Here is a 20858-nt window from a genome sequence, read left to right as displayed (position 1 = left end):
TATATTGCTAATAAATCGAAGCACTCAAATATGGTTAGTAAATGGAAATTGTAAACAATTAGAGAAAAGAAACATGCACTAGAACAACCAAAAAGCACAAGTTATTTTTCAAAATGAATCAGATATAAGTATATACCTACATTTTCCGTCAGCGATATTAAACTCTATTTAGACTGAATAAACTCGAGAAAATGCTGATCATCTCAACAAAACATATTGCATTAATCTACCATTGCGCAAAAGATCATACCGAATTATCGAAGGAATGAATTGTATTTTAGTTCTTTTAATATATCACATTTTGCTTAATTTGAGCAGGTAAACAGTAACAAAATACAAGCGACAGTTCCCAGATTACAAAGCATAAATAAAAATGAAATTCAAAACAAGCTAAAACCACCGTTATATGTGAAAACTGTCAACGCATTGCCATATTTAGCCTCAATTTACTTCATTAAATCGGCATCAATGTATTTTGCATGTTTCAAAGATTCCCTTCGAACGCAAACTGTTGCACAACAAACAAATTCATCATTGTTAGATCGTCCCGTTTATCATCTGTCATCGCTGCTTGAAACCTCGTTTTAGAAGTATGGAATACGAGTCTTGGTAAAATGGGTTAGCAAAGCCGGGCCGGAGCAAAATAAAAGCCGGGGTAGATCGGCAATCGTCGATTCCGAAATACGCATTGTTTTGTAGCAATATTTACAGCAAACACAAATATATTGTTCCATAAAATATCCTTGAAATTTTAAGGATATTGGCAGATTGATAACTGCCAATCTTTTGTTTTGGCCCGGCCTGGTTTTGCCTACCCATTTTACTAAGACTCATGGATACTGAACCCGAAGCTATAAACGGATTGAAACACGTCTTTCCTTTATTATAATTTTCGTCATAACTAGGATTTGAAACAGACTTAGCCCATACGTTTTGCAATTTAAATCTTCCTTTCCATAGGGATTATTTAATTTGCTTGATTACATTGAATTTGACTCTGTAGTTCTTGTGAAGAAGATTTTTAAAAATGCACCCCCCCCCTTTTTCTACTGTTTCGAGATTTTTTTCCGCTTTGAATGAGGATCGATCTTTTATATAAACTCTACCGTCTTATTTATCGTTAATGGACAGATGCTCACTGTAAAGTATGTTTCCAGTGGTTTTACAATAAGTTATAATTAAGGTTTTCCGCTCTCAGCGGAAAACCTTACTATTATTCTGAAAACTTTTAAAATTTCTTATTATTTTTTTTTTCTTCTAGACGCCAACTTTGATCCTTAATATCTCGCTCGTTTGTTCACCGATTGTTTTGAAATTTTCAGGACTGATAACATGCCGCGTGATGTTGTCGTTGCATATTTTAGTTGAGTAAAATCCCTATCCATTTTTGAGTTATTCCCCTTTTAGTAAAAATTAACGACTTCTTTTGTCCGGGGGGTTTAGCTTTAACGATGACTGGCAGAGTCTCAAAGATGGGCTGGTTTGGAAGCTAATACATTGACTTTGTGCAAGATATATTTTATTTATTATTTAAATGCAAATAAAAGGGGTGGTATAGATGTTGAAACAAAGGTAAGAAAAAAAATCAAAAAAATTCGCGTATTTTCCGTGTAAGTTTTCTACCTGATAAAAATTTGTTATAACATGTATTTTAAAAGTTCTTGGTCTTACCCAGACCTTTCATTCGGTATACCGAAAAAGGGGCTGGCCATTTTAATTAGGGAGTTAGAGGCGTCCAAAGTTTCTTGTCAATAACTTAAAAAGGAATAAACATTTCTAATGCATTATTGAAGCAAAGTTGTAAAGAAATTAATTTTGAATCCTTCTATAGTATTCAATTTAATGTTTTCGTAATTTATAGTCAGTATTTGCAGAAACAATTGTTGTCAGTTCGGTCCATTTTTAGTGGGGGTGTGCACGTTTATGAGGTTATGAAAGGGCTTCTTGTAATGCACTAACTGATACATGTAGCGTGCAAAAATAATTCCACATAAAATTCCCAAATGTTTTTATACATATGTACATTTTCATTTCATATAGATAAACCTCTTTGACCTTATTTTTGTTGTTTGTTTCATTACTGTGCCCCTGTCTATATTTAGATGCATTAAGAGACTCAGGTAACCGATCGATAGGAGAGTCGCTAGCTGTATTCAGGCCGTCGCCTAGACGACAGTGCATGTGCTTGTAGAGCTGGCGACCGTTTCACTAACAATTCGTAGATCGTAAACGTACGAGTACACTTACGATTTCCGGACGTGCACGTATCCGAGCGTTTCACTAAACATATCGTAAACGTAGCACTTACGATTTGCGAGTTACGTCCAACTTTGCGGAACTCTTCAGTCAACGGAGGTGTCTTCTACACGAAGCAGACGTAAACAAACTTTGACAGACGATCAACACGATCCACGAAATGGACAATTTAAATCGCAAAGCGAACTGGAACGAGTCGTCCGTCAGTTTACTGGTGGATCTCGTTACAGATCCCGAGCGATGGGCTGTAATTCGAGGGAAATTCAGCCCATCGCTCACCATCCAGAAAAAACAGAGAGTCTGGGAAGAAATTGCTGAGAGGTAACGTTATATGTACTTGTCATCCATCGTAAATAATGAAATATTCATATGTATACACATTTAAAAAGATTAATTTTACTCAAGTTCTGTTTTTTCTATTTACAAAAAATATATAATATTCTCTGTGTTTGATAATCATGAAATCAGACACCACATTTAAGAGGCTGTATACATTTAAAATTTACTTGTATAATAACAGTGTTTATATTGACATGGTGTGATCATGATAAATTAAAAAATATGATAAATATAATGTATCACAGTATTGAAATATCCATTTATGATAATATAGAATCAACGCAAGTTCAACATGTATGAGAAATTTGAAGGATGTTAAGAAAAAATGGCAAGATCTCCAAAGCCACACTAAAAAGAAGGAGGCCAGTAGGTAAGAGAAAAATAGAAGTTATAGCAATGAACATGCTATTGAATATTTTGATATGAAATGAGGAGGGGGGGGGGGTCAAAATTAGTTCACTTACATATATATATGTAGTACGCCAATGTTTAAAAATGGATCAGACCAGAGTATAATAAAAGAGAGATGATTTGATCTATTTTAACAAAAAATAAATGCATGAATGATAATTTGATTAAAATTAATTCAATAGAAAATTGGACCTCAAAAAGACAGGTGGTGGACCACCCCCTCCAGAACTAAAGTGTTGGGAGCAAAAGGTACAGCAATTACAATGTAAATAAACTGTAATTTAATCAATTGATAACCAAGGTAAGTATGTTGTTATACATACCTTGAAATTTAAGAAGCATTATCAAATGACACCATTGTGAAAATTGGAATATTTTTAATAAAAGAGTACATTATTGTATTTTTGTCATTGGAAATGAGATATGTTTTCTTGTGACAATTGATATGATAAATAATTGGTGTGTTTTTGTTCCTCACATCCTATCTGACATCAAATTATGTCAATAAATTCATTTTAAGGACATAGAATATAGTTGATATATTGACTTGAAATCTATGGCAAATTATGGTTTTTTAAACTAAGGAGTTTGTCATAGTAACTTCTGTAAAACCTCAAAAATTTTTTTTATAAAGCTACATGAATGCATGTAGTACTTATTAATTTTAAAACAATATCTTTAGATCATTTCCGTCCTATCTAATGATGTTATTTCTGGTGTGGAGGGGGGATTCGACTCGCTAGACACTGCCAGTTTGTCCACAGGTAACCAAATATAGATAAAGTCATGTATTACGTACAGTTTGTAATTATTTTTTTAAGCGAATGATATGCAAGATCTGAAAAGAAACATAAGGTCTTAATACTGAGATTCTTTATCATAGCAATTATTTTTCAACCATCTTATCCTCCTTTTCAGATACCGGTACTCTCTGCGGGAAAGAATCATCAAAGAGAAGATATGGTATAAATATATTTTAAAAAAGACTCTTATTCCAAATTAAATAAATTTTGTATTTGATTTGAATTCTTGAATAATTTACATGTATTTAAAAATATTTTCATGGTAAAGGCTTTCAGATATTTGATTATGTACAAACCTATACAACTTTTTTCCCAGGGATATAAAATATCTTCATAATTAATTTATGTATAAAGAAACATTGATAATTATTGAGGTACCTATATCTGATTATCTTCGGAAACCAACGGACTGTCTCGCTTCTCTTACCGGGTTTCCGACGATAATCTGACAGAATGTAACATTTCAGGAGAGCTGGACAATGAACCAGAGGTGGGGATGGAGGCACCATCATCCTTCAGTAAGTTTCTTTGGATCTGGAATGCCCAATTCATAGGCATTGTTTTAGCCCCCCCCCCCCCCCCCCCACTTTTTATTTTGCATTGTTAGACATAATCAAAACAAAAACTTTTTTTTTGCTTGTCTAGATTTCTGATGATTCTAGCCCCCTCACTTTTATTTTGCATCTGACATCACTGCGATTGTTCATTAGTAATGTATTGTAAAGAATGATTGATTGTACTAAATCTCTGAATTATCCATGTAGGTTTCTATCAAACACAGAAGACATCTACATGTACCAGTAACAGTAGATCTTCATGTTCAAGTAAGTACAATTCCTTTATCATGTACTGGACATGCAGTATATGTACTGTTGCATAATAATTAACCTTGTAAAAAATAATGAATTGATACTTTGAATACAGATTGATTTGAAATCAAAATATCTGATCAATTTTCTTTATTCAAAATATTTGATTATAGACTTTTTTTCTATTTCAAATAGCAGCAAATTTATTTATAAGGAATTATTTACCTCAATCTGTACAATTTTGAAACCTGGAATGGATCAGTTAAATTTACAATATTGCATAAACTGTTTCATTCCATATAACTTGAATATTCAACTTTTTGTTTGCTTTTCTTCTTTTAGATGACATGCAGTATTGAAAAAAGTTAAACCAATTTGGTTTGATATTCATATGTTCTTAATTCCAACACATTCATACTTATAGATGAAGAGGATAGCCAGCCAGCAGTACTTGTATCCCCAACAACTGCATTTACCAGTAGTAAGTAAAATTAAGTGGTATTTGAAGTATAAGGTAAAACTTAATTATTATAATAAACAAATTCCATTTATATTTTTATGCTAGAACATGTCCATGATTATGATGGTTGTTCATTAGTGTTGTTGACAGTAAAATCAAAGTACTGAAGTACTGACGGAGTTGATTTTATCGATTATTTTTTATTTTAAAATTTTGCGTGGCAAGTAGTTTCTAATCTGTATTAATTTGAATTACGCACATTTTCATAATATGAATTTTCGGGCTTTGAAAATTTCGAGAAGAATTTCTAGAAAAGTACCCCATATGAATCATATTTAAATATTGAATTAATCCCATCAAACTATGTATCAGTAATCGAAATTATTCTAAAAATTGAACACACGTATGGATCCAAGCAATTGGATCAATTCGATCTAGTCTCGTTCAACCAGACGCTCGGCTGCCTCCATTATTCTCCGTCTAGCAAGAGAGACTTACGGAGACAGCTGAGCGTCTGGTTGAACACTCTGGCGTAGGAATAAATTTCACCTTTATATGAATAAAATGATGAACTTAATGAATAAAAAATCCAATAGAAATATCATTAAAAAATATTTTAATAGAGTATAGTTTTGGTGTTGTTTTTTTTTTTTTTGCTCAATTCTTTCATATCTGAAATTCAAACAAATTAATTCACATCTCTCAATATATATGGAATTCCTTTATAACAATGTCAATAACTAGATTTACAAATTAGCTGTAATCATTTGGTCAGATATACAAATTATTAAATATTATCTTAATTTATACAGAAATCATTAACACTAATATACATTCTAAAACACATATCTGATGCATATGCTAATTCTTAAATTGCATGCTATTTATAGAACATTACACAGAAGGTAGTGTTACATGTAACAACAGAAAGAAAGTCAATAGAGTCCCTCCAGAAAGCAGTAAGTACAGTACATCACAAAATTTCATTTTAATTTCATATTGTTTAACAAACTATACTGTTTTGCCTATTCATGATTAAAAGAATCTTAAATGTTCTCATAAAGTTTAATATAGAACTACATGTAAATTTAGAAAGGGGTAAATTGATTATTCTGGAAGACTGGCTAAAGGAACATTAGAAGAAGTGTAATAGCTATTTTTTAAAGGGAGGGGGTTACAAATATCAATAAATCAATTTCTTAAAGGTATTAACCTACCTAAAAATGCATTGTTGTGTATTAAATTATAAACATGCTTTTTAGGTATGAATCAGCAGAGGTACATTGAAATAGAGGAGGAGAAATTGGCTATCATGAGAGAAAATTTAGAAATTGAAAAGAGAAAATTGGAGCTTTTGGAACAGTATGTCCAGTGGAGAGTGGAAACAACAGCCGACCACTTTGTAACACCATCAGTGTCTCCTATAATTAGAGGGCTCATTGCTTCTAACAAACATTTAACAGATTAAGATACTTATCACGAGATTACTATAGTATATCAATATTCATCTAACAATTGATATTGTTTTCATACAAAATATAGCTATAATTATAGAGACTCTCTCAAATGTTAATACATGTATAAGTAATAAATAGCAATGTTAAAAAGTTCATAGGGATATAATTTGGTGGGTATGTTATTAATTTTGTGAAGCGCGAATATATTGATTATCTAGATAAATTAAACTCGGCTATATTGTCTGGCTTCAATGTAAGATATGTACATGTATATAAAGTTAAAGATTACAATTCTAATTAGAACCACCCCCCCCCCCCAAAAAATAGATTATATATACATTGTATTTGCAAAGTGTCAGTTACAAATTTAGTAAGTTTGTGAAGGCTTAGGAATAATTAATATGTAAAGTTGACCACGATGAATTGTTTTAAATGCCATTACAACCAAATAAGTATTTAATTGTCAAATCTCTGTATTAGACGTAGTCTGACTGCTTGTCCAGTCTGGTCAACTCGTGCTGGGTTGGGTGGGAGCAGAACCTGGTCAGGAATCTGAACATCCACATCAGGGTCTTGTGGTAACCTCATCTCAAGGCACATGTTGTGAAGTTTCATTACTGCAGTAATGATCTGCACACATTTGCCAGGGGAAAATAGTAACATGCCGCCTGACTTATGTAGGCACCTGTAGCAAAAACATATTACTGATTTAACTCCACTTTACTTAATGACATAAAAATTAATTTTAATTAGTAAAGACTTTACTCACTAGTAATTTACTAAAATCTCGTTGATTTACTGTTTAATTTATAGAGAAGAACTTTTTAAACATTTCAATGTGCAATGTTGAATTAAATAGTTATTAATAAATTAAATTCCAACTAAAATTAATTATCAATCATTAAAATCCAATTCATAACATGTAATGCAATTAACAAATATATAAATACTTGTATGTAGAAGTGATATATTTCTTTATAATATGTGAATTTATTACATTTGGTTGTTATATACACGTTAGGAAAGAGTACACATACATGTATGTATTTGTTATGTATTTATTTTTGTTGGTGTTGTTGAATACACAATTGTTTAAACACGATCTTGTCATGTGTTTTTCTCTCTTTTTAAGAAATGATCACCTGAAGCGAGACTTGCAAACACCTAAGGCTCTTTCAACGACCACCCGTGTTTTACTATGGGCCTCATTGTAATTTTCCTCGGCTGGAGTCGAGGGGTTCAGTTTTGCGGTCATCATGTACTTTTTCAGTCCATAGGCAGAATCCCCCAGTTGCCAACCATCAGTTCTATTCAAGAACATGAAATCGGTTATTTGCATATTCAAAACAAAGATCTTTAAATAACATAATTTTAAACAAGAATATTGTTGTACATGTACCTAGCTTCAATTTTGGCCTCGAGTGATGAATTTTCAAACATGAAGGCGTCATGAACTGATCCTGGCCATTTGGCCACAACATTGGTAAATCTATGGAAAATGAAAAAAGCATATTAATAGCGGTTTACATGTTTTTCTCGTTGAATGAATAGTTTTAATTGGTTGAAGGGTAGATTAATGGAGAGAGAAAGAGAGAGAGAGAGAGAAAAAGAAAGAGAGAAAGAAAGAGAGAGAGAGCTGTTACTAAGACATAATTAAGTTATTCATTTTGTATACAAACCTTAGCCATGCATCTGCAACAACTTGGATATTCATAGCGTGATATCCCTTTCTACACACATACTCTGGCTCATTCACCTTTGGTGCCATAATGGGAATGAGAGTCCCATCAATGGCACCAAGGACATTGGGGAATCCAGCTATTTGGTAAAAATCATGTTTAACACGATTTGCTTCCTCCTCTGGAAAGAAAAAAAACCAATTTACATTAGAAAAATATTTTTAAATCTGGAGAATTTTTTGGTATTCGTACTCTTTTAATTAGTTAATTAATTAATTTATGAAAAAAAATTAAATTATTATGAAAATACCTGTTGGGAAGTGGATGTTGTCAAGTCTATGACAAATCGACTTTGTTACGGCATCAACAGCTCTGGAAACACTGGCCCTAGAAATGCCGTGTAAATCGCCACACTCGGAGAAAAATGACGCCTTTGCAAGATACCTCACGGTCACTAGAACCTTTGAAAAATGAATTAAATTTCTCATTGCTTAATATGTGCATAAATATGTATCAATAATTTTCTCTTACAGAATAAAATAAAGTGCAGCTAAAAATATGTATGAATGCTTTAGATGTTCAAGTTGCATTTGTATTACGAGAGAGAGAGAGAGAGAGAGAGAGAGAGAGAGAGAGAGAGAGAGAGAGAGAGAGAGAGAGAGAGAGAGAGAGAGAGAGAGAGAGAGAGAGAGAGATATGGTCTTGCTGTTTGACATTGATCAACGATTGTTTTATTTGACTATAATCTCTGTCTGCAGGTGCATCTCTCTCTCTCTCTCTCTCTCTCTCTCTCTCTCTCTCTCTCTCTCTCTCTCTCTCTCTCTCTCTCTCTGACTTTTTAGCTCACCTGAGCTGAAAGCTCAAGTGAGAATTTCTGATCATATTTTGTCTGTCGTCCGTCTGTAAACTTTTCACAATTTCAACATCTTCTCGAGAACCACAAGACCAATTTCAGCCAAACTTGGCATAAAGCATCATTGGGCTAAGGGGATTCAAATTTAGGACAATAAGGACCGCACCCTTTTACAAGGAGAGATAATTAGGTGCCAAATTTAGAGATACATTTGTACATGGATTAAAACCCACTATATTCGAGTAATCTGTTAGAACTGATTTTTCTTTAAGTAAATTGCAGGCAATACCGTCTGGACCATTTTCCTTGTGGAGATATAAAACTAAAATTCGCAATTTACAGCTTAAATTATAAGATTTTATTCTTATTAAAAAGAAATTTATATTGCAACTACACGCACTCTGACTGGTCTGAGAATGTCAGGTTAAGCCTAAACTCTACATTATCAAACAAAATAAACACATGTATGCTCGTCTTGTCATCATTTCCTGCTTAGATTAATGTCTAGTTTATTGGCACGTCTGTCCTCCATTATTAACTTTCTTTAATCAAACATACATTGAAGTAAGGTGTTGACTATCATTCTGAAAATTTATAAAATTGAGTTAAGAGGGCTCGATGTTCGTGGCTATCCTAATTTTTTTTTAAAAATATTTGCATAGAAAAGCTATAGATTTAGTGAAAGCAACTTCAGATAGTGTGGATTTTAAATTTGTTCAAATCAAGATTTTTAGGAGTAGGGTGGGGCCACATTGGGGATCCAGTTGTTCAAAGGAAAGCATTTTAATTATTCACAAAAACTGAAATGTCATCATATATGCTTTTACTTATATGCAAGCATTTTTACATATTGCTGATTCTTTAAAATTGTTTAAACATTGGCCTCTGGACGATTATTGGGCCTCACAAGGGGTTCAGAGTTTGATGTAGGTTTACATCCCGTATATAAACAATTGTTTAGGGTCTTTTTGAGAACTGCAATGCTGAATGTATTATGACTATAGGGCCTATATCATCAGGTTAGAAAAGGGACTAGATTATAAATATAAGAATATTCAGGGGGAAACATACAGGATCTACATGTATTATACCAGGCAGTCTTGATATTTTGTATCATGACTCCATACAGCTGATTTTATCATGCGTATTATTTCTCAAGTGAGCGATGTGGCCCATGGGCCTATTGTTCAACTAATAAGTTATAATTGAGACTTTTAAAGTTTAATATTACATACAGATCGATGTGTCTTGGTGTGAACGAAATTAAAATAGTACATTTTATCACCTCTGCATGGTTTTCATAATGTGCATACTGAGTACTGGTCTACGCTTACATCTTATATTATATCAATGTTTAATTCAAAAAAAAGGTTGAACAAATTAAAATTTTAAAGATATTTGGTGAGTAATGTCTCTGTATCATAGCAGTTAGTATGAAAACGTTTCTCTGACTGTATGTTGTATTTTTCCTTCGTGTTTACATGTACCATTCATTAAATGAAATATATAACGGCAGATAACTCTAAATAAACATAGTCGGACTCGGTCTTCGGTAAATTTATTCACCTGTGTGCAAGCTGACAGTGCATGGCTCCTGTGAGTGTCCGGCTCAATGTCCTCCCTGACAATATCTATGAGGCGGAAAAGAAATTCCCGTGGTAGACGATACCGCTCGATCACCTCCGTGTCATTCAAAAAGTCTAAGGGGTTTGTTCTGTCTCGAAAAACACGTTCTCTTCTTATTAGTTGTCTCTGTTCGTCGTCTGCTAGGCCTAATAAAAACACGGCGGCCATTTTCATTTGTTTACGTGCACGTAAATCAATTTAAGAGTGCACCTGACTGCTCGTAGACTTAAGAGCAACTTCCATCGTAACTCGCAACTCGCAACTCTTAGTGAAACGCACTTACGTGCTACGTTCACGTTTACGTCTACGTTTACGATCTACGATACGTTAGTGAAACGGTCGCCTGGACGTACACGATTAACGCCCCACTGTGTTACTGTAACAGAGACATTTTGAATTGTTTCAGTACTGGGAGATGTGTTAATAAAATGGTTCCAATGCATGGTAATTAAACTCAACTTTTCTACAATACGTATACACGGCCGTCATATAAAGCACAATGTGTATTACTGACATGACAAATGTACGCTGGCAATTTAAACGAACGCGGGATTGCTCCCGATAGAACAATTCTTTTAAAGCAAAAAAAAAAATTACTGATTTGCGATGGATATAATATATTTATCATCGTGGAGATAATTTTAAAAAGTGAACTTAATATTCGTATACGATAATATTTGAATCCAAAGCCGTAAGTTTTAAGTTACGGTTATTAGGGATATTAATTATGACTTGCCCCGCGTTTCAGGTTTTTTACTTGCAAAACATCTACAAACGAAAATACCAAACAACCTTCAGCAGCAACTTATAAATTATTTATTCCATACACAATTCTAAAGAGGTAATTAAATAAATTTTATAAATGCTTTATACTTGTATTCGCTATCTACCATGGAAAAAATGTTCAATGTTCATCAAATACGCTGTAGCCTTAGCAATCGAAAATGATTAACAAACTGTATATTGATAGATTGACATATCAACAAACATTCAGACTCGCAATGTGTTTTCTTACAAGTTCTATAAAACGTAGACTCAATGACTGAAATCTTTACCGTTTTCCGTCTGGGTTATTTTGAATCACGTGTGTACGTTATGTGTAGCCATATAGATGAACACTTTAAGTGCTTAATCTTTAAAAGAAATTGTGTATGCATGCAGAGCAATGCAATGCTAGGACAATAAAATTCCAATAATGTATATGGTGAGGCCGGTCAGACTGATACTGGTTCTGCTTGTTCTACAAATAGCGAATGTAAGACGAAGTATTTGGGTGTTATATTTTAAACAAATATAAGTATTGCTTTCTTAAAAGTTTGCATTACTCAACAAAGTATTTTATTGGAATCATTAGAAAAGAAGAAGAAAGAAACATTAGATGTACAAAGTATGTGTTCAATATGGCTTATTATTTATATATCATCTGCAGCATGAAACATCGGCAATTAGTTACTAAAGTTCAAACAAAAAAAAACATATTTTTGATAAATTGTCAAGATAAAAAAATATCAGAAATAATATTGAAAATACATCTCTGTCTTTCACATTTTATCTCTTTCGCTTAATTTGAAGGGGAGGAGGAGGAGGAGGAGGAGGAGGAGGAGGAGGAGGAGGAGGAGGAGGAGGAGGAGGAGGAGGAGGAGGAGGAGTCAATATCTATTAAAAAATATCAACGGGATAAAACAGAACCAATTTCAAAAGGTTTGGTAGTAGAAAGTCAAATAATTTTCTTATGCAAACAAACCCTATAAAGACCAGGCTTCTCTGATATAGTATCGCTAATCCTGCCGTTCGTCTGAAAAAAAAACCTTCCTAATATTTTGACCTTTTCTTTACTGCTACTTTGTCAAATTTAACACAACGTGGTACAAATTATCTCCAGGGAAGACTACATAGCAGAAACAGCATTCAGAATCTTTTCTGAATAAACCCTGTAAAATATTTCCTCAAAAAGTACATCACAATAAATAAAGATATTTATATTAATGCTTTTGTGTAAAGTAAAAATTGTAAATTATTAAATTTGTGACCCTAAATTAAACTGGGGACTATGAAGGGGTTAAATTTCATCATAAAACTACATGATAAATACTCTGCACCTTCTTCTCAACAATGACACTTTTACAAAATGTGATAATACTATTGTAACGTGGATGAGCCAAGCGTTTTCTACAAAACAATTAAGATATTTTGATCTGATGAAAGGACTATGTGCGATATGGTCTAATATCTGCCCCTAATTTTAACCAATTTTTAAATAGTGTCGTATAAAAATCAAATCTTCATAAATCAGTGAACAGTGGACGCCTATCACTGTAGTCTTGATTTTGACCACCATTGCTCATTGGCTATTTATCTATGACGTCAACTTTATGACCTTATTCCCGCAAATTTGCAAACGGATGAAAATATTCTAATTTTTGCTGTATATTTTGCATTCGGAAGTATAGAGCGCAGGTCTGCTCAAGTGCGATTTTAACATATGTTTTTCTTCAGATAATTATACACATTATTCTAAAAAATGGTACTTGAGCAAGCCTGCGCTCAGTTTCCTAGTCGAAAAATCATCGGAAAACACCCATATTTTGCCTCAAAACATCAATTTATCAACATTAGGCAATCTTCACGACGTCATTTCTACACTATAATGTCACTGTGGTGATAACCTTTTGCACCCTTATTTTTAATATGATTTAAACTATCTTCACCCTTATTTTTAAAGCGCTTTATAAAACTTAAATTTTAGGGGCAAAAAATGCATAAAACCGCACCTAGTCCTTTATTAACAAATGAACATATAAGATACATTGCATCTTTTAACCAATTTCACACTCGCTCACACCAATCAAAACAAAACAAACATTTCTTTTTTCAAAGAGGCTTAAAAATGCTATGCTCAATTCCTTCTTAAAATCAAAGTTTGTGTTGTCTACGCCCTAAAATATTATTCCTTTTTGGCCGTCACAGTTCAATATTTAAGACATGCCATATAATTTATTTATCTTTACACGCCAAGTGGGACATTCATACATACGAATTTGTGTTTTAAAAAGTTATACGTCTTGGAAGTTGTATAGATGAATATCCATGCACTGTGACTTATTTTAAGGGTTAATGGGTTTTATTTTCAAAATGTGAACATTTACATGATTGACTTTAAAAAGTAAAGATATTAAAAAACACTGACTGACATTTTTTGACATCTACAGAATAACATTTGAACCGTATTGTAAAACATTTTATTATACCGCACTTTGCTACTTTATTATACTGAAATTTATACTGTATTTTAACTGATACTTAATCATATGAAAAACTATCAACATTGATGTAGATTTCATTGTAAAAAGAGGGCCCCCAAAGAGAAATTATATACAGTATAACACACTTTATTTTTTTGTACAAGTATTTATCATACTCTAATTCATTAAGGATTTCTAATGAACAACCACAATTTCAGCATCAATCGTATAATTATAAGCAAGATATAGAGCTCACAATTCTGCTAGGCTTGAGTCATATTTTGTTCACATGAGTTTATTACATTCAGCTTAAGATTTTTAACTTGGTATTTCCTACTCAGCATTTAAAATGAAGAAAAAGAATGGCCTCAGATGTGAGTGCAAACATAGAGTCGTGAACAAATCTCTGTATATTGCTAATAAATCGAAGCACTCAAATATGGTTAGTAAATGGAAATTGTAAACAATTAAAGAAAAGAAACATGCACTAGAACAACCAAAAAGCACAAGTTATTTTTCAAAATGAATCATATATAAGTATATACCTACATTTTCCGTCAGCGATATTAAACTCTATTTAGACTGAATAAACTCGAGAAAATGCTGATCATCTCAACAAAACATATTGCATTAATCTACCATTGCGCAAAAGATCATACCGAATTATCGAAGGAATGAATTGTATTTTAGTTCTTTTAATATATCACATTTTGCTTAATTTGAGCAGGTAAACAGTAACAAAATACAAGCGACAGTTCCCAGATTACAAAGCATAAATAAAAATGAAATTCAAAACAAGCTAAAACCACCGTTATATGTGAAAACTGTCAACGCATTGCCATATTTAGCCTCAATTTACTTCATTAAATCGGCATCAATGTATTTTGCATGTTTCAAAGATTCCCTTCGAACGCAAACTGTTGCACAACAAACAAATTCATCATTGTTAGATCGGCCCGTTTATCATCTGTCATCGCTGCTTGAAACCTCGTTTTAGAAGTATGGAATACGAGTCTTGGTAAAATGGGTTAGCAAAGCCGGGCCGGAGCAAAATAAAAGCCGGGGTAGATCGGCAATCGTCGATTCCGAAATACGCATTGTTTTGTAGCAATATTTACAGCAAACACAAATATATTGTTCCATAAAATATCCTTGAAATTTTAAGGATATTGGCAGATTGATAACTGCCAATCTTTTGTTTTGGCCCGGCCTGGTTTTGCCTACCCATTTTACTAAGACTCATGGATACTGAACCCGAAGCTATAAACGGATTGAAACACGTCTTTCCTTTATTATAATTTTCGTCATAACTAGGATTTGAAACAGACTTAGCCCATACGTTTTGCAATTTAAATCTTCCTTTCCATAGGGATTATTTAATTTGCTTGATTACATTGAATTTGACTCTGTAGTTCTTGTGAAGAAGATTTTTAAAAATGCACCCCCCTCCCTTTTTCTACTGTTTCGAAATTTTTTTCCGCTTTGAATGAGGATCGATCTTTTATATAAACTCTACCGTCTTATTTATCGTTAATGGACAGATGCTCACTGTAAAGTATGTTTCCAGTGGTTTTACAATAAGTTATAATTATCTTACTGTTTCATGTAAAATGCACTCGAACCAGGTCATTTCCTTAACTATCGGTGACTTTCAGATCAAAACTCGTGTTAACATTAAGTGCTCGATCCAGTGAGAAATAACAGTAAATAGTTACTAAGTAGTAAAGGGAGCATGTCATTAGAAACGAATAATGATTTTGAAATATAGTGTTTAAACACGAAAATTTAAAGGAAAAATACAAATCAGGAGCAGAGTAAACACGGATATCTACAAAAGTTTGAGGCAGGATCAGGTGCCATGAAGGAGTGAGTCTCCTCTGCTGACCGGTCACATCCGCCTCGTGCACTTTGTCGTAATCGGGAAAACGGAAAATATGTAGACAATTTGATGAATAATAATGGCCTAACAATAAGTACGATAAACGTCAGTCAGAGCTTAACTTACAAAAGAGAAAAATACACAATATAGAAGAAATATTTTGAAAAAGAAAACATTCTGTTTTTAACCCACTACTCGATATAAATGGCTATCAATGTCAAATTAATCTTAATGAATTGATCTATAAAAAGTTACAAAACCAAAATGAAATCTTATTATGAAACATTGTTTTATTTGACCAGAAGTAATTAAGTAAATCGACAAAAGCCTTATTCGGCCAAAAAATCACTTTGGAGGCATGCAATAACAAAACTATAATTATTTTTTTTTCACATCTAGGTTGCAATACTGTAGCCATCGCTATATAGATTCAGTTGCAGAAAAAGTCCTTGACATTTAGATTAAAAAATATATTTTTGGGTTTGAAATGCATAAAGTTGATGTATTGTTGAGACAAAGCGTCAGGTTGAACTTTCAATATACCTCCGACCATGGTCCTTTGATGTCGTTAATACATACTCTTATCCTATGTCATTCGTCAAGAGTGTAAACGTTTCAAAATCGCCACAAAGCAGTAGGCATTCATAATGCACGGGCATTGGTGTTGCTGTTGTGACTTTAAAGCTGTAATTTTGTTCTTCAAGTTGTATAATGTTTTATTAAATGACGGCTTTTAAATGTCTAATTTAATTAAAATCATTAATTTTGTACCAAAAGGTTAAACGATTAAATATTATGATGAGATGATATTAATCTTCTTGTCAAATGCTTAAAAAAATATAATACAGAATAACCTTTATCTTTCAGGGTCATCACTTGACCAGGCTATATTTCAGCAGTGGGAGGATGACGACAGCAAATTTGTTTCAACAAGAGCTTGTAAAGAAGTAGAAAAACTTATCGAAAGTCAGAATCTGGTGATCGTGACCGGTAACTCTGGATCAGGAAAATCAGCCATTATTCAACATATAGCGTTGAGGTATAGGGACCAAGGCTGGACAGTGAAACCAGTATATAACGTGAAGGAAATCACTGATACATATTCCTCAGTAGATGTATTACAAAGCAAAATCCTTTTTGTATTCAATGATCCTATTGGCAACGAATCCTTCGACGAATTAGCTTATAATTCATGGAAGGAACAAGATGAAAGGTTGAAAGCTTGTTTGAGAAATAACAAGATGTTGCTCTCAAGTAGAAAATATATTCTGCTTGATAATAGGGTTAAAGGAATGTTAAACGATAAATCATGCAGCATTGATCTTAGTGATGACAAACATAAACTGAATAATGGAGAAAAAGAAAACATTTTAAGGAGTTATGCATCAAACAGTGGTCTTTTAAAAGACGATATTAGTGGAATTTTGACGACTGAGGAGTATTTTCCGTTATTATGCAAACTTTATTTTAGCGACAAAAATAACCAGACAATAGGACCGCGATTTTTTAAAGAACCTTTTAACGTATGTCAGGAACAAATAAGAAATTTCAGAAATGACTCCAAAAAGGAATGCAACGAAAAATACTGTGCTCTTGTTCTTCTTGTTCTGTGTAACAATCAGCTTTGTGTTGAGGATATACATAAAGACGATTGCTTAAAGGAAAAATTTGAACTTGCTTTGAAACTCTGTGGAATGATGGCAAACACAGCATCTCATATTATTGGTGACGCTCTAAAGACTCTAGAGGGATTTTTTGTCAAGAAGATTGAGGACACCTACTACTTTTATCACGATTTTGTAATGGAAGTTACCACCTATGTGTTTGGAACAGACTATCCGAGAGAAACAATACAGTATGCAGATATTGGTTTCCTTAGACGACGTGTAAACTTAAAAAGCAGTAACGACAATAGAAAAGAAGAAGTTCATATATTTACCATATATTTAAGTGATAAATATGTTAGCGATCTAGCGGATAGACTTTTTAAGGATGTATTTGGAGATCGTCTGTTGGATGTTGTTCTCAATCCATGTATGAGGAATGAGAAGGTGGCTACATGTTTCATACAAAAATTAAAAGATAACCCGGAAAAACTGCACAACTTACTTGCAGCAAAAAAGTTTCACAAGAAGTTTAGAAAGCAAGAAGATTATGAAGAATTAAAGCAATTATTTGGTTCCAAACTTGGGTTTCTGTATTCTGAAGATGAAGCACACATTCTTAGTGCTATAATTGTATTTTGTCATACAAATGTGTCAAAACATTGTTTAGAAACTCTACAGCGAATGAGACATTCTCTTGAAGATACTTCTCTTTTTTCTGTGGTTTGTTGCAATGGTTCGATTGATTTGTTCAACGTCTTTCCAAAAGAACAAATTAAATGGTTTTTGGTGAAAAAGTGGGGGCAATACAACCCTATTCACATTGTTTCCCTGTTTCATAATCATGAAATATTGCGGGAGCTGATTCAGGTGAGGAATAATGTGAATTTGAAAACCAGTGGGAGATATGGATACACTCCCTTGATGTTGGCAGTTTGCAATACGGACACAAGCGAACACAAAAATAAGGAAACAAGAAATCAGTCAATTGATATCACTGTTGAACTTTTACTGACTCATGGAGCTGACATTAATATCGGTGATCCATTCTTAGGGACTCCTATCCATTTAGCAAGTTGTGTAGGGAGCAATCACACTGTAGAATTTTTATTAGAAAAAGGAGCAGATATTAATTCATGTGACAAATTCAAGGAAACTCCTCTACATAAAGCCAGTAAAGGAGGACATGAAAGCACTGTACAACTTTTATTAGATAAAGGAGCAGATATAAATTCATGTGACAAAAACAAAGAAACTCCTCTACATAAAGCCAGTGAATGGGGACGTGAAAGCACTGTACAACTTTTATTAGAAAAAGGAGCAGATATTAATTCATGTGACAAAAACAAAGAAACTCCTCTACATAAAGCCAGTGAATGGGGACGTGAAAGCACTGTACAACTTTTATTAGAAAAAGGAGCAGATATTAATTCATGTGACACAAACAAAGAAACGCCTCTACATAAAGCCAGTAGACTGGGACGTGAAAGCACTGTACAACTTTTATTAGATAAAGATGCAGATATTCATTCATGTGACACAAACAAAGAAACGCCTCTACATAAAGCCAGTCAATATGGACGTGAAAGCACTGTACAACTTTTATTAGAAAAAGGAGCAGATATTAATTCATGTGACAAAAACAAAGAAACTCCTCTACATAAAGCCAGTGAATGGGGACGTGAAAGCACTGTACAACTTTTATTAGAAAAAGGAGCAGATATTCATTCATGTGACACAAACAAAGAAACGCCTCTACATAAAGCCAGTCAATGGGGACGTGAAAGCACTGTACAACTTTTATTAGAAAAAGGAGCAGATATTAATTCATGTGACACAAACAAAGAAACGCCTCTACATAAAGCCAGTCAATGGGGACATAATAGCACGGTACAACTTTTATTTGAAAAAGGAGCAGATATAAATTCATGTCACAGATTCAAAGGAACGCCTCTACATAAAGCCAGTGAATGGGGACGTGAAAGCACTGTACAACTTTTATTAGAAAAAGGAGCAGATATTAATTCATGTGACAAAAACAAAGAAACTCCTCTACATAAAGCCAGTGAATGGGGACATGAAAGCACTGTACAACTTTTATTAGAAAAAGGAGCAGATATTAATTCATGTGACAAAAACAAAGAAACTCCTCTACATAAAGCCAATGAATGGGGACGTGAAAGCACTGTACAACTTTTATTAGAAAAAGGAGCAGATATTAATTCATGTGACACAAACAAAGAAACGCCTCTACATAAAGCCAGTAGACTGGGACGTGAAAGCACTGTACAACTTTTATTAGATAAAGGAGCAGATATTCATTCATGTGACACAAACAAAGAAACGCCTCTACATAAAGCCAGTCAATGGGGACGTGAAAGCACTGTACAACTTTTATTAGAAAAAGGAGCAGATATTAATTCATGTGACAAAAACAAAGAAACTCCTCTACATAAAGCCAGTGAATGGGGACGTGAAAGCACTGTACAACTTTTATTAGAAAAAGGAGCAGATATTAATTCATGTGACACAAACAAAGAAACGCCTCTACATAAAGCCAGTAGACTGGGACGTGAAAGCACTGTACAACTTTTATTAGATAAAGGAGCAGATATTAATTCATGTGACACAAACAAAGAAACGCCTCTACATAAAGCCAGTCAATGGGGACATAATAGCACGGTACAACTTTTATTTGAAAAAGGAGCAGATGTGAATTCATGTGACCTTAACAAAGAAACTCCTCTAGATAAAGCCAGTAGACGGGGACATGAACGAACTGTACAGCTTTTATTAGATAAAGGAGCAAATATTAATTCATGTGATAAAAACAAAGCAACTCCTTTACATTAAGCCGATGAAAGGGGACGTGAAAGCGAAAGCACGGTACAACTTTTATTAAAAAAAGGAGCAAATATTAATTCATGTGACACATTTAAAGAAACCCCTCTACACAAATTCAGTGAAATGGGACATAATAGCACGGTACAACTTTTATGAGATAAAGGAGCAGATATTAATTCGTGTGACACAAACGAAGAAACTCCTCTACATAAAGCCAGTGAATCGGGACATGAAAAAACTGCACAGCTTTTATTAGATAAAGGAGCAGATATTAATTCATGTGACGAAAACAAACAAACTCCTCTACATAAAGCCAGTGGAAAGGGGCGTGAAAGCACTGTACAACTTTTATTAGATAAAGGGGCAGATATTAATTCACGTGACACAAACAAAGAATCTGCTCTACATAAAGCCAGTGAATGGGGACATGATAGCACAGTACGACTTTTATTAGATAACGGAACATATATTAATTCATGTGACAAATGCAACGAAACCCCTCTACATTAAGCCAGTGAAGGAGGACATGAAAGCACTGTACATATTTTATTATATAAAGGAGCAGATATTAATTCATGTGACAAATACAATGAAAC

At 33.4% G+C, this 20858-nt stretch overlaps 3 protein-coding genes across 4 annotated transcripts; 2 read left to right on the top strand and 1 right to left on the bottom strand.

Annotated features, from left to right (window-relative positions):
* Positions 1 to 2873: 2873 nt before the first annotated feature.
* Positions 2874 to 7768, top strand: LOC136270839 (uncharacterized). Of its 2 annotated transcripts, XM_066069638.1 has the most exons (10): positions 2874 to 2965; positions 3189 to 3255; positions 3689 to 3770; positions 3925 to 3969; positions 4277 to 4327; positions 4574 to 4633; positions 5043 to 5099; positions 5969 to 6037; positions 6341 to 6440; positions 7668 to 7768. In XM_066069638.1, exons 1-10 carry the CDS (start codon positions 2892 to 2894, stop codon positions 7747 to 7749), a joined length of 687 nt encoding a protein of 228 aa, XP_065925710.1. In that variant the 5' UTR covers positions 2874 to 2891; the 3' UTR covers positions 7750 to 7768. The 2 variants fall into 2 exon arrangements, with proteins under 2 accessions (XP_065925710.1, XP_065925709.1); XM_066069637.1 differs by lacking the exon at positions 7668 to 7768 and having other exon boundaries at positions 6341 to 6840.
* A 138-nt stretch (positions 7769 to 7906) lies between these two features.
* On the bottom strand, positions 7907 to 11035 carry LOC136271042 (putative nuclease HARBI1). Its single transcript, XM_066070120.1, has 4 exons — positions 10634 to 11035; positions 8525 to 8675; positions 8215 to 8395; positions 7907 to 8024 (listed from the first exon to the last, which is right to left on the bottom strand). Exons 1-4 carry the CDS (start codon positions 10865 to 10867, stop codon positions 7907 to 7909), a joined length of 684 nt encoding a protein of 227 aa, XP_065926192.1. The 5' UTR covers positions 10868 to 11035.
* A 1291-nt stretch (positions 11036 to 12326) lies between these two features.
* LOC136270563 (CARD- and ANK-domain containing inflammasome adapter protein-like) lies at positions 12327 to 20572 on the top strand. The gene is made up of 2 exons (XM_066068506.1): positions 12327 to 12394; positions 16682 to 20572. The coding sequence occupies exon 2, from the start codon at positions 17056 to 17058 to the stop codon at positions 20269 to 20271; it is 3216 nt and encodes a 1071-aa protein (XP_065924578.1). The 5' UTR covers positions 12327 to 12394; positions 16682 to 17055; the 3' UTR covers positions 20272 to 20572.
* The last annotated feature ends 286 nt before the right edge of the window (positions 20573 to 20858 follow it).

Source organism: Magallana gigas, chromosome 8, assembly GCF_963853765.1.
Source record: "Magallana gigas chromosome 8, xbMagGiga1.1, whole genome shotgun sequence".
NCBI lineage: Eukaryota > Metazoa > Mollusca > Bivalvia > Ostreida > Ostreidae > Magallana > Magallana gigas.
This window is presented reverse-complemented; position numbering and strand designations above follow the sequence as displayed.